The sequence below is a fragment of the Fistularia commersonii genome, chromosome 33 (assembly GCF_037954325.1).
Source record: "Fistularia commersonii isolate RoL2024-O1a breed Wild chromosome 33, RoL_Fcom_v1.0, whole genome shotgun sequence".
In the NCBI taxonomy this organism is placed as follows: domain Eukaryota; kingdom Metazoa; phylum Chordata; class Actinopteri; order Syngnathiformes; family Fistulariidae; genus Fistularia; species Fistularia commersonii.
Genome location: NC_141316.1, coordinates 6390351 through 6404842, shown reverse-complemented (window position 1 = coordinate 6404842; position 14492 = coordinate 6390351). Strand labels below are relative to the sequence as shown.

The 14492-nt window shown below is 42.9% G+C and overlaps 1 protein-coding gene across 4 annotated transcripts in view; it reads right to left on the bottom strand.

Moving 5' to 3' along the window:
• Positions 1-14492, bottom strand: part of snx29 (sorting nexin 29) — a 256411-nt gene that overhangs the window by 137626 nt on the left and 104293 nt on the right. For all 4 annotated transcript variants that reach the window (XM_086141047.1, XM_086141044.1, XM_086141045.1 and 1 more), the window contains exons 16-18: positions 6334-6450; positions 4838-4893; positions 3344-3425 (exon numbers count right to left, since the gene is read on the bottom strand). In XM_086141047.1, the coding sequence (XP_085997173.1) occupies positions 3344-3425; positions 4838-4893; positions 6334-6450 (255 nt within the window). The remainder of the gene's footprint in view (positions 1-3343; positions 3426-4837; positions 4894-6333; positions 6451-14492) is intronic.

The window sequence follows — 14492 nt, the reverse complement described above, 5'->3', positions numbered from 1 at the left end:
TGACTGTGCTAATATACACATAATAAACACGGCCAGTGTGTTTGTGTGTGTGTGTGTGTGTGTGTGTGCGCGCGCCAATGTTTCTGTGTTTGTGTGTCTCTGACATGGTTCTGTACAACTTGGTTCTTTTGTATGTATCTGTGTGTGTTAATGCTCATATAGTGCAATAACCTATATTTACTATTTTTTATTTTGATCTTTTTATATTTAATATATATATAAATACCTTTTTTTGTCTTGTACCCTTGTACCTGTACAAAAAGTACATTTCCCCTTGAGGATCAATAAAGTAATTCTGATTCTGATTTTGTGTGTGTGTGTGTGTGCGCGCGCGCACGACCATTAGCTGTACATCCCTCTTTGTAAAATGCAAGTCGACAGATATGTCTTTTTCTTGTGTATTTGTCCCTAATATTTGCGACTGTGCACACTGCCGCTGTGTGTGTGCCTGTGTGTGTGCGTGTATGTGTGTGTGCGCACGCACCTCTTATTCTCTTGCAGACGAACCGAGGGACCGATTGTCTGAGCGTGTTTCGTCTCACGTGGACGGTAGGGGGGCACCACTGTGGTGCAGCAAAGGTGTAACACCTTGTTAATGTGACAGACACGGTAAAAGAGTCACTGAGGGAATGAGCCTCAGTCGTCTACTTTGCTTGTTAACTTGACAGCTACAACAAGAGGCGGCAGTTCGGTTTGTTAAGGAACTCTCCGGTCCGGTCCCAAAGCGCTTCGCCCAAACTAGTTTGTCAGGCGCAAACCCCAATCATGCGCAGGGTACAAGTAGTAATGAGACAAGTTTCCAAAAAGGGAACGTGGCACAGACCGCAGGTTTTTGGCTTGTTGATTTTTCTTGTTACTCCAGAGTGCACATACCGGGCGACTGTCGGAGCCAAAGCGTTAATCCGGAGTTACTATTCCAGGGACTGGGTATCCGATGGAAGCCCATGATCAACAGCGACTTCAGACACGCATAATGCACGAGCAAATACGGAAGCCGTCGTCCTCGGGTTACACTCGCTTTGTTTTGCGGCCAAGAAAAAGCAGTCAGACAGAGATGTAGTCACAGTTTAAAGCAAAGGCCCGACACCGTCCTTCCTCCGTAAACATCCTTTGGACGCGCGTTGACTCGGGCTCGCTCGGTGCGGAAAGAAATGTCTCGTCCCGTCGGATCGGAAATGAAACGGTCTTCACCGGTCAGCTGTGACCGAGTGTGTGTCCAAACGGCGGGGTGAGTGGGCGAGCTGATGATTCACAACACGAGCGAATTGAAATATTAACATCCGCTGAAGAAGGAGGGTGACTTTTTTTGTGTCGTGTGTGTGTGTGTCTCCTTGCACATACGTGCACTTCAGCTGCACAGTTTGCTGGACTTCCTTTAACTGTACTGAACACGAAGGTGTTAGTCATATTTAATTTCAAAATAGAATCCCGTCAAGCATTAACCGCAGCATTAGTGGGAAGTTCTCCTGATTTTTAAGTTTTACCGAGACGGGACGAGCCTAAATCTGCCCGCCGGTCAGAATTAGTGTTTCAGAAATACTCTGTGATCCAGGTCAAAAGTCAAGAGTGCCAGAGTCGTGAATGTCCGTACATTGGATTGTGCCGATGCTTCTTGCAGTTGATCAATTGACCCATGAGCTCTGATGAAAGATAACTCAAGAGGCAAACAAGTACCGTAATTTCTGGACGATAAGCCGGACTTTTTTTCACTTAAACAACAATGTGGCTAATATATAGATTTTTTAGGGGGGGGGGGGGCTGACAAGCTTCACACCGCTAAAACATTTATCCTCGTCACTTCGGACCGATGAAATGACCGGGAAATTCTGAAAGTCTGTTCAGCTCCGACACCAAAGAAGACAACTTTGACGGTTTTAGTGCACAGGAGGAAGCCCAAGATAGCGATCGGCTAGCCGTTGCGGCTTATATTGAGGTGCACTTAAAAGTCTGGAAATTACGGTACTTTCCTGTAGACCAGCGGTCGGGAACCTGTGGCTCGCGAGCCACATACGGCTCTTCCGGTGACGGCGTATGGCTCCCAGACAATTTTGAGTTGAAAAAGAAAAATCAGTTTGGAACTGATTTTAAACTACTTGTGATATTTCTTCAGAATACTGTGTCATTTTAAAGTAAACAGAAATTAGTTTTAGATGAATTTGCATTTGGATCTGCGGTATGTCTAATATGCTAGGATGAAATTGCATCGATGAAACGGTCAAATAAGAAGCGGCTCTTCGAACAAATCCATGCAGCACCGAAGGTGGCATTAAAAGTAAAACATATTTAATTTATCATACGTTAAAAATACTCTATGGCCCTTGATGGAATATATTTGGCTTTTATGGCTCTCCCAGTCAGAAAGGGCTTATACCTTGCAATCTTCGCAGTCGCAGACTAAAAACTGAGAGTCATAAGGAAATCTTAGGAGTCTTAATGGAATCGCAGTGCGCTCCCGTCATCTCTGTGGTTGAGTCTGAGCTGTTTTAGATCAGTCCTTTTCTAGTACTGGCTTACAACATCTCAAACGTGTTATTATTGCAAGTCTTTCAGTTTTACCGGTGATATAATACAATCAACAACCAAAAGATGAGCGCCAACACAACCGGAGACAGGAAAACCGGTAGATAAGACAGTCCCCGGAGCGGTATTGGCGGCAGATTTGTTTGCGGTATGGATGAACGGGAACGTGAAAGGACGTCAGAATCAATGCGGACGGTGGAGCTGCGAGCGGAGCAGCCCGGCTTATATGTCAACTCTCCGACGTATCACGACCGAGCGGAGAAGGAAAAGCGATGGACTGAAATAGCAGAGGCTCTGCAAATACCCGGGGAAAAAAATTGCTCGTTGGGGAAAAAAAAAACTTGTTGAAAGAACCTAGTGGTGGTCTTGAAAATAGTGACCTTGGAAGATTCACGTTCTTTGTAAGATCTTTTTTTACAAAGACTTAAATCTCTAAAAAGTAGTTTTCAGATGTGAGATGATCAGTTTCCATAGGTCTTGGGTGGCATTAAATAGCATTTGTTTGCTTTTTTTGGAGAAGACATTAAAAAATCATCATATTCTGTCATTAACATTCAGGCTAAAGTAGAAATAAAGACACATGCTGTGGCTGCTGGTCTTAATCTCCAGCTAAGTGTTCTGTTTTTACTAAATAGCCAGAGTTACAGGAAGAAAGCCTTCAGCGCAACATGCTAATGGAGGCCGATAAGGTTTGGATGTCAGCTTGCGTTTAATGTCTAATCGTTTAACTCCCTCTGCTTCTTGACCGAATGAACTTTGACCTCTACGCTCGTTCCCCGCACGACCGTCTAAGGACGAGTTCCCGCCTCTCATGAGGGTTTACCTGATAGACGTGGTAGGCGTTGGCGGCTCTGCCCTGCAGGAATACGGAGGGGATCCACACGTTGATGAGGGCGCGATGAGCTCTGCGTGACACAAAACATCAAGAGCTCTGACTGCCGCCGTCATTATCATCAGCATCGTTATCACTGGCAGCATCAACAATCTGTTGGTATCACATCAGGAGAGCCACCGCATGTTACGGCTCACTCTGGTCGCACGGCTTTAAATCGGATTTGACGCGGGACTCAGGGGTCGGGGGGGGTATAAATGAATCAATATGTGAAATCAAGCAGTTTGAGCCGCGCTGACTGCTGAGGGCAGATTTTACTGGGTCACAGAAAATGAGATAATAGATTGCGACCGATAAATGATGGCGACGTCGAGGTGCCGGGCTGTAACCAAAAATGAGAACACGGATTTACAGCCCTGGCACTAATGGTTCGGCCGTTCTGGAGGAGTTCACGTTCTCGCGTCTAAAACACAATAAGAGGTGATGCATCATGTGCTCAAAAGGCATATCCTCGTCGTTCAAGGGAACGACCTCTAGCATACCGCCTATAAAAAGAACAGCAAAACGGCAACGGGCGTATTTGCAAATACAGTTGAACCTTGACTTACAAGTGCCCCAACTTGAGAGTTTTCCAAGGTACAAGCCGTCCTGCAGTTGATTTTTTGCCAAAATTACGTTTGAGTTGCAAGTGAGTGGGATTAGCGTTTGATGCCAACTGTAAGGTGGCATCAAATGCTAAAACGCTAAAAAAACAGTCTGACACGCCGCCCGCCACGAGGTAGCCCAAACAATAATCATGGAAAAACATGAGCTAGGTGGAGAAGTTGTTGTTGGTTAAGTGACGAGCGCATCATCTGGGAGAAGGTGGAGGATATTTTAGGTGCTTGAGTGCAGCGGACGGCAGGAACATCAACAAATGAAGCGTCGGCATTCACTCCGTCGCTAAATTCAATTTAGCGGTAAAGTGTAGCATCGTGTGCAACTTACATTTAGCAATACATTTTAGCGTTAAGTGCATAGCGAGTACACTAAGTTAAGCAATAGATCACCAAATAAATAACTCCTCCAGGGCGGCGTCTTCATCCAATCTTCAAGGTAAATACACTTAGAATACACATGGTAAATACACATGGAACAGAAAAAAAAAGGTGCGGATTTTGAAGGGCTGGGACGGATTATTAACATTTCAATTCATTTTAACGGGGAAATATAATTTGATACACGAGCACAATTGAGTTACGGACCGAATTCAAGTGGTAAGTCAAGGCTTAACTTTAACTCGAACTTTTAAAGTGTTTTTTTGTTGCTACAGGGAGGCGTTGTACTGCAGATAACGTTGAAAAAAGACACGTTACTCAAAGTTAATTTTGCTTTTACAAACCACAGCTCAGGTGGCGTCAGGTGTCTACGAAGTTACATTCTCAAAACAGCATATGTGGGTCGTTTCGGGGGTCGGGGTCATGGATTGGCAAGCAACATGCTTACGTCTCAAAATCCGAGAGGCTGGGGTCGTCCGACGTCTGACTCAGATCCCCGGGAACCTGGAAGACAACATTTTCGTGGCGTGAGACAAAAAAAAAAAAACCCTCGCCGTTCATGAAACATTGGAAAACTAAAGCAGAGCGGAGACGTTCCGGGTATCTGCTGCTTGAGAACGAGGAGGGTTAATCAGGTCCACGTGCACACAGTTGTGTTTTTCAAGCTAACGCCGACATTTCAGTGTGAGTTCATTCTGCATTTCATGGTTCTCCCTTGAGAAGTCCCTCGACCAGGTTGAGGTGCTGAATGTGTGTGTGTGTGTGTGTGTGTGTATCTGTCAACCAGAACTGGACTATCACCTTCCTCAGCTCTCCCCTACGGACCATCGCGGGCGAAAAACACAGTTACCAGAGCCGAGTGGCGCCTTCAACCTTCCAGGCTTTGAACAAAACTGTCCGCACATCACACACACTCTCACACACACACACACACACACAGCAGAGGAGGGCAGAGAGAGGGAGATACTGTAGTGGCAGGAAGAGAGTCTGCAGGGTTTGGTCATCTGGAGCAGCTCTTGGAAGCTGAAAGCGTGGTGCAGAATAGAGCCAGAGATGGTCATGCACACACACACACACACAAACACACACGCATGCACACACACTCAGCGATGCAGGCCAGCAAAACAGGGCTGAGGTTGAAGGATAAGGGGTGTTCTAATCATCTGGAGGCTCTCATCACTGCACCGCATCAGCTCACACCACTGAGCAAGCATGTGTGTGTGTGTGTGTGTGTTTGTGTGTGTGTGTGTGTGTGTGTGTGTGTGTGTGTGTGTGCATAGACGAGGTGTCGAGAGTTAATCCGGAAGAAACCCCACGTTGAAATTCTGAGCGAGTGTTTCGTTGCCGTTTTCGAGGACAAAAGTAGTTTGCCGAAATCCACGTTTTAGTTTTTTACATTTTTTTTTTTTAGTCTCTTTAATCACACCCCAGGTTATCGCTCACATTTGAATCATTTTCATCAAACCCTGTGAAACTTTTTAATTTTTTTGTCGATTATCTAACCACGTTTTGGTATTTTTGCACACCCCTCCTCCCCACAAGTGATCACTGACGCTAAATTGGAATCAAGAAAATGCAAAATGCAGTCGTCTTCCGTGATTAAATTCAGCAGACGGGGAACGAGTACGTGACACGGGTGACACGGTATTTGATTGACTTCCTGCGGGGGGGCTGAACGGGGAGCCGGGATTTAATGTAGAAATCCACATGTAGCCGGAAACCTCAGATGCGACCCGTTTTCGGGGGATGCAGTTTAAAGCGCTGTCGGCATTGAAGGAAAATATTCAGCGGGTCACTGCGAAAAATAAACAGAGCAAGTGCAGATGAAAATCAGACTAAATCACCGGGGAGTCGAGCAGCGAGGGGAGGAAAGAGGGGCAAAAGGAGAGACCTGTTGTCTGAGTGTGTGTGTGTGTGTGTGTGTGTGTGTGTGTGTCCACTCACCGGTCCTCTCAGGTCAATGAGTTCCTGTCTCATCTGGACAATGAGGTGGTCTTTGGCCATGAGGGAACGGTAAAGACGCTCATTAAATTCAATCAACTCGCCATGCATCTCGGCCACCTGCAGAAAACACACACACACAGATAAAAAGGGAAAACAAAAGGTTATTCAATGAATCACGCTCCATAGCTTTGAGTGTATGACATACGCTTGTGTCAAAAACACTGCGGTGATAAATTATGCATGGCGTTCAAGCAGTTGCAACAACAGGAATGCTCTGTTTCCACTGAACGGGCGAAAAACTGGAGGAGACCAGGTGAGATGTAATGAATATCGACAGCGGGACAGATTCCGGGAAATAGTCAAACCCCAGACGGGGGGGCGAGGATAGCGGGACACACACACACACACACACAGGGAGAGTGAAGGGGTGGAATCAGTCAGACTCCTGCCAGCCTGCTAATCAATTGTCTTCAGCTGTAACTAACCTTGACACATCTGTGCCTGTGTGTGCATGTGTGTGTGTGTGTGTTGGCTCATGCAAATATGTCCAAGGTATCCCGTGTGAGCGTTCCCCGGCCTGTCAGGCTAAACATGGCGGACAGCGCGGACAGGTCTCTGTCAGGAGGCCGGCGGCCGAGACGCGCCGCTGCACCCGCTGTCAGAGCCGTCGCTCCGACAGCGACCTCCGCGTATTAACTTCGTCACATCCAATTTTAAAACACTCGCATGTCGCAGAGGGAGCGCGCCACGGTGACAATCCCAGATGAACTTCGGCCATCACACTTTTATGAGTTCAATTAGATGTTTTGGCTGTAATAACCAATGTCTTTGCTATCTTGGAATTGTTTTCGCTATCTTCTCTATATTTATATTCATATTTATTGACACTAGAACAGTTAAGAACTCTCCCATGGGGATCAATAAAGTTCATCTTCTCTCATTTCAAATAGAACACTTCAAATTTTGCAATTGAGGAGGTTGTATTTGGTCTTATGTATCCAAAATAAATTCCGGTTCCTTGCTAATAATGTGTTTGTTTTTTTTTATTTTAAGACATAACGTTACGTCGCCAAAGGATTTTGAGAACCCCCTCGAAAGGCCGCATTTAGTGCTTTGCTTTCCGCGTAGGATCAGGAATAGCTGGATTTTAATGTAAAGTATTCATATTATCCGCCGATGAGATGAGGAAAAGTAAGCGAAATACATTGCGGAGACACTTGGATGAAAATTGTTAAGAACAACAACGGCCCTGCTTCGGTGCCCAAGCTCCGCTGAATTTTAAGGACTGGACGAAGCAACAAAAAGGTTGTGTCAAGAGAGGAGAAATGGGGAGAAAAAAAAAAGAATTCTTGTTTTAAAAAATGCAGACATGGCAGATGCAGATTGAAATAAGAAGATTAAAATGAGATGCGTTGCATTTTTATAACATTCACTTACATAGGGCTTTATTCAAAAATCTAGATACAACTAAATACTGTTCAAATTCAAGTTTTTTTGTGATGTATTTTTGAGACATACGCTCATCTGCCACTTGGGCTTATCACGCGGCAGGAACTCGGCGCTTGCAGACATGATCGAAAAGATTAGTGGGAATTTCACAGCAAGCATGAGCTAGTTTTAGATGAGCCGCGGGGAATATTTTCGCGGGGACTCCGGCAGCTGCCGGGGCAGAAATCCCATCGATTGCAGCCTAAGGATGACCAGACGAGTCTGAGGCGAGCCTAGATTTGCCGTACAGAACGAGCAGCCTTCAATCTATATGACCTTGTATCAACGTTTCAGGCTTAGAGGTGTGTGTGCGTGGGAGTGGAGGGTGTGTTTGTACATTACGGGCCCCTCGGCAGCGGCGGAGCGTGGCCGAATACCACCCCCCTCCCCAAATATGCCGCGGGGCTCAGTTGTGAATTGTTTTGCTGCCACTGTACACGCTAATTAGATCTAGCACCGGACCTGCGAATTCATCACAAATCAAATTTACAAACATATGAAGTCTACAGAGTAGTTTATTCACAGAGGAGCCACGAGAAAAATCCCTGGCATTACAAGCGGCCCCTACCATGAGGCAGGACACCTGCATGCCTCACTTAGTGGCTCTTTGCATGCCGTTTTGTGATATGTAGTAACATACAGTTGTTGACAAAAAAAAACACTGTATATTGGAAATGTAGGTCATGGAGCAAAAGTGTTTAAACATTTTAATAGTTACATACAAAGAGACAGCAAAACGGTCTTTGTGCAGAGCGGTCTAGCAGTTAGCCGTCATTGCGCTATCTAAGTTGAGGCTCAACAGTCCACGGCCTCAACGCACGTCCCTGTATTTGGACGGTAAATGTGAAAATCCAACGATTCCGAATGAAAAAAACAATCTAAAACTAGTAAAATTAAATGGAAAAAATCCTTTACAGTGCAAATCATTGATAAATATAACCATTTAACTCATTTTACAGTATTTTCTTTCCAAGATTGGCCAGTGAGGCACTGCCTCACCTGCCTCCCCTGACTGCAGATCACTGCCTGACCGCCACCCACCCTTCTATAGCAGACTTATGAAGGGGCTTGGATAAACAGATGGGAGGGTGATTCACAGAAATTCCTCAAATTAGATTACACTTTTTCCAAACCCAAACGAGGCCGGTGTTAACCAAATGAACACAATTCAAAAATGCACACAGACAAACTGAAAAATACCTCATAACCTGCAAAACGATGCACTGACGCCAATATGCCAGAACCGCAGCCATATAGCATTATCAAAATCAAACATTTGCGCCAAATAGTCCACATTTCAGTCATATTGCCAGATTTTTGTGTAACCAACTGCACACTGTTGGGCATAATGAAAAGCACGCTCATCTCTCGCGAGCATGCTTGCCCAAAATACTAAAATAGTTATAATTGTCATGATTTTTTTCCAATAGTTTATATGCACAAAATAAATTTGCAAATGCACACACTTACTGTTGAAGCATTTTTTTTCTCTAACAAGTTATTGCAACATATCCTTACCTTCTTGGGGTAAAATAATACCTGAGTAATTTTTCAAAAAATTAATATAATATATACATTTTTTTTTATTATTATTATTTATCTATTTAAAAAAAAAGCAATCATATAGTGTCATTTTGAGTGGCGGTGTTTTGCAACGGCAAACATGTCACTTTATGCCTGATCATTGAGTCTTATGCATGCATTAAAAAGAGTGCAATTTTGAAATAGCAAAATGAGTGTAAAGCAGAAAATGTCTTGAGAAGCAACTGGGAAAGAACTGGAATTTCATTTTCAGGCTTCAGCCTCTCAGCAAGAAGGTCCCCGATTGGATTCCGATACGGTCGAGTTTTCATGTTCTCGCCCGTCGGTTTCCTCCGGGTTCTCCGGTCGTATAAAACATGCAGATGATTAATTGGTGTGAATGAGAGAGTGAATGGTCGCATGTGTCCATATCTGTGTCCGGGCTGAGATAAGCTCCAACGGCCTAACAACACCAATGGCTTTAGGGAATTTTATTTGAATAAATTATTGACTAAATAAATGCATCCTACTTTTCTCAACTGGTTAAGAGACTCTGCTGTGAGAGGAATTGACCGATCTATGTGCAGAAATGTCATGCAAAGTCATTGTCCAATCCCTTGAAGCTGACCATTTATTTCCCATGCATATTTTGGCAAACCAGAATCTATCCAAGCTAACAACCCACATACTGCAACACCACCCAGAGCAGATGGAAAAAGTTGGAGAAAAGAAGTAAAGCTATTGTATAATTCATTCCCACGCGATTTTTCTTCTTCTTCTTCTTAGGGCTTCTTTATTCCTCTCCTTTCCAGAGTGTACCTCCACCTCTCTAAATTTTCACAAAGTCGTCCGCAAACACCATTCCCACATGATTACCTGACTTAAAAACAGAATAAAACCGCCAGAAGTGTCGTAAACAACCGCAAAGCGGCTGCAGTCGTAAACGTCTCGCTGTAATCTGAGCTCTGCTGGGATGCAGACGGCGCCGCGGCCCTGGACGAAGACTTAATCTGCGGGCCTGATCTCGCAGACTGCCGGACTGTGCGGCGGCAGAACGGCTGATTTCAAAACGGAGCGGGGACTGCGTTCGAGCAGGAACGCCGGCAGGGGAAGAGAGCCGATGATTACACTGTCAGATTCGGCGTTGACTTATGTTGAATTATTTAGTATTCAAGCGGCAGATCTTTGAAAAGTGCCTTTCTCTCTGGACCGGCCCGTGACTTGCAAATGACTGTAATTAATTTTACCTGAATTTAATTAATACGGTGAATAAATCAGAGAGGGAATTAACACATTTATGCAAAATACATCATCCGTCACACAATTTGTTACAAACATAACATTTTGGAAAATACTGTTAAATCCTAGAGTTGAGTGTCCTGGTTATCTCAAATGTCATCTGGCAAGTAGTGGGATTCACCCAGAACCGGCGGCCTGTCAATTGCAGGGCCACATATAACAATTCGCTCTTTTGTTCACATGTCTAGGCAATTCAGGGTCTCCGATGAATCTGCTCCATGTTTTTGGACTGTCAGAGGAAACGCCAGAGGAAACATGGGGGCGAACATGGCGACTACGCACAGAAAACCCCCCCGTCGATACATGGAGTGCATGATGTCCGGTGCAATAATTGCAACCGCGGCCCTCTGGTGGACTCAGTCAGAACTGCAAAGTAGGCTGTGGAATTTGTAATGAAATAAATCACACCAGGTTACATTTTTTGAGAAGTAACCGAGTCCTGAGGCGTTACAACCATGCATGCCGCACCACGACGATGTAGCTATGGACAGTAAAAACTTTAAAAAAACATCCACTGTGACTGAGGATGTTGTTGGCTAACATATTCAGATTCCTCATGAATCTGAATATGAATACTTCCTTTCCCAAAACCCGGGAAAGGAAGTAACCCCACAAGTTGGCACTGTCAGATGACAGCGTTTGCGTGGCGGTGCGCGCAAGTCCACACAAAGTTGACATTGTGTACATCCTGACGTGCGATCGGAGCACGGCGTAAGCAGTATTCTGAAGGCTACGCACTGGCTGCCAACCTTGTCGCTGCAGACTTGGCCACGGCTACACGCTAATGAGCTACAGTGTAGAAGTGTGTGCGTGCATGTTTGTACTTATCTGTGCGTGTGTGTGCTTCAAAATGTTATCAAATTCAATACCGAGTGCGGATTCTGCAGTGGAGTCGCTTTGGACTCAAAGTTGCCATGACAACCTAATTTCAAAAACTCAGAAAGCAAAGGTACGGTACATGTGCAGACGCAACCTTTGAAGAAGATGACAAAACAATACCACTTTTCTCACTCTACCGAGAACTTGAATTGTATTATTTGCTTTATTGTGAAATAGTAAATAATGTGTTTTCGAGATTAAAAACATAATGTGTTTTAGAGATTTAAATGAAGGTTTGAGAAAATCCACACACCATGAGCGCTCCACAAATAAAGATAATTTATTTTAGCATGACGTTTCAAGCAACAATACGCTCTTCTTCAAATGCTCACCAAACATGTTTGATAAACATGTTATTGTGACACTATTTTTAAAGAAAATTATCATGTGATTCCCTCCTCCTTTTTTTTTTTGCTCCTCCATATTTTCATTGTGACATTATCTTCAACTTGGTTCGAGAAAAGGCCCAAGAAACAGATACTCTTAATACATGTACAGAGATGGAACTGAATATTATTGATAAGAAGATTTGAGCAAACAAATAAAGTTTTTCCAATTCTGATTCAATATATAAACATGCTGTATACAAAGAAGGGACTAGACAAACAGAACATGGCGAGGAAAACCAAAATAAACAATAATAAACAAAAGAGCATCCCTATACACAAGGTCTAATATAAAAATCCTTGTTTAAACCTTGTGGGCTCAGTATTCCCAGTGTGTATATCCAAAAAGATATCCACTTCACGTTTTCAAAAGATAAAGTTCAGGTCCCCGCCCTCTGCAAGGACATTTTACGGCCACAATGTTGAGGTACTTTAAGGTGGAGACATTATGTTTAGCTTCTTTAAAAGGTACCGCTACAGGGCTGGAGACCCCTTGATTTCAACATTCAGCAATGCGGGTTTTTAACTTTCTATTTGTTTTTCCCACATACGCTAAACCACATGGGCAGCCGAGCATATAGATAATGTGCACGGTGGAACATGAAATCACAACTCTCATGTTGTATTTCTTCCCTGTGTGAGGATGATAGAAGATGTTAATTTTGAATGAGCAGTGGCATGTTATGTGAACAATGCAACAATATTTCTAACAAGAGGCACAAAAAAAAGGAGGGAATCCTTTAAAAAAGGCGCCACAATAACATGTTTGTTAAACATATATGGTCAGCATCTGAAGAAGAGTGGATTGTTGCTCACGCTAAAATAACTTATCTTTACTCTATGTGAAATAAATGATCTTTATTTTCAGAGCTGTCTTGGTGTGGAGATTTTTTCAAACCTTTATTTATTTGAATCCCTAACCAGGCAGCGGATGTGCGTGTTGTTTTTTTCTCGAGCGCTTTTACAGATTAAAACACATACATGTGATTCGCACATACCTGTGTAAAGGTTGTCTGTTAATTCAAATCCAAATGCACAACTAGTCCACAATGCAGGAATGGGACAGATTATAACAATGTCTGATATCACTGCATCCAGAAGGTTTAGCTCCTGCAAAAATATATTCAGTATCTGAGGTTTGCTTTAAGGGGAATCACATTTAGTCGTCATTCTCAAAAAAAAAAAATAAGGGTCTTCATCTCCATATTAGGCCAAAGGAGGAGCTCAACAAGGTCTGTTGTGTTTTTGGGAGCCACTGGCTGCATAGTTTTGAATAAATTGGGAACTTGTGAAATGACCTCCAGACAGATGCTGAAATTTGGCTTGCACGATCCCGGCCCATCTCCCCGCTCAGCATCGCAGCGGTTACAGCGCTGTTCACTTCTGCATTGAATGCCAAACCTGCATAAAATCAAAGTCTGACATGGCGGTGGCGAGAGCCCGCAGGGGGCTCTACATGCAACAAACTAGTTTACACTGACACAGAAAACATCAAACTGTGAACATTTCACATCAGCCGCCATATAAATAATGGATATGTATGTATGTATGTGTGCTTGGTCATCCGGCTATATAAATTGCTTGCAGAACACAAACAAAAATGACAATAAATGCATTGACAATTACAATAATAATAATTGTTACAAATTATTACTATTATCATCATTATTTTTATGATGTAGTTAGTTTGTATGAGAGAGGGGGATTCAGAGAATAGGGTTCGATGGAGATGGTTGAGTCACTGTGGCGACCCATGAAGGATGTCATAATTATTACTGTTATTATTATCATTATTATTATTATTAATGATATTATTTTGCTATAGTATCAATATTATTATTCTCGTTGTTATTATTGCTACTATTATTGTTGTTGGTGGTATTATTATTAGTACTTATATTATTATTCTTACTATCTTATATTATTATTATTACTATTATTAATTATGACATAATGTTTCAAATGTTTGTAACATTGTTCCAGCAAGGTCATTTTGGAGACCACAAACAAATACTAACAATAATAATTGCTATTACTTTTGCTATTATGAAAAATATTAATAATTGTTATTTTTATTGCCATGGTAATGTTCTTTGTATTATTATTATCATTATTATTATTCAGTAGAGATCCATTTTTAACTGTAGAGTAAATGTAACGAAAAACTGTTCAAAAAAGGTGATTTTGATAGGTGAATATATATTTCCATACAACTAGTTAAGTGCTGCAAAGAAATGACTGCGTGAATAACAATGTTTATGTCCTCAGGCTGGCTATTAAATCTGTCAGCTGTCAAATACAACTCCAGCTCTACAGACAGTGATATAATAACAAGACCTTCAATCCCTCGCAGCTGATTTCAGAAAGAGACGTCTCTGCGCTCAAAGAAAAGAAAGGAAAAAATAGAGAGTGTCTTTTTTTTCACAATTCATTGGTGAGAAACGATGGAAGGTGAAACGGGTTTTCACACTCGGAGTCGGTTTTCTGTTAAAAGTAAGACGTCGAGAATCGAGCGTGCATCAAATCTTTTTGACTTTGTCAATCATCGCGTCTCAACTTTTTCGATTTTTTTTTTAATGAAAAAGA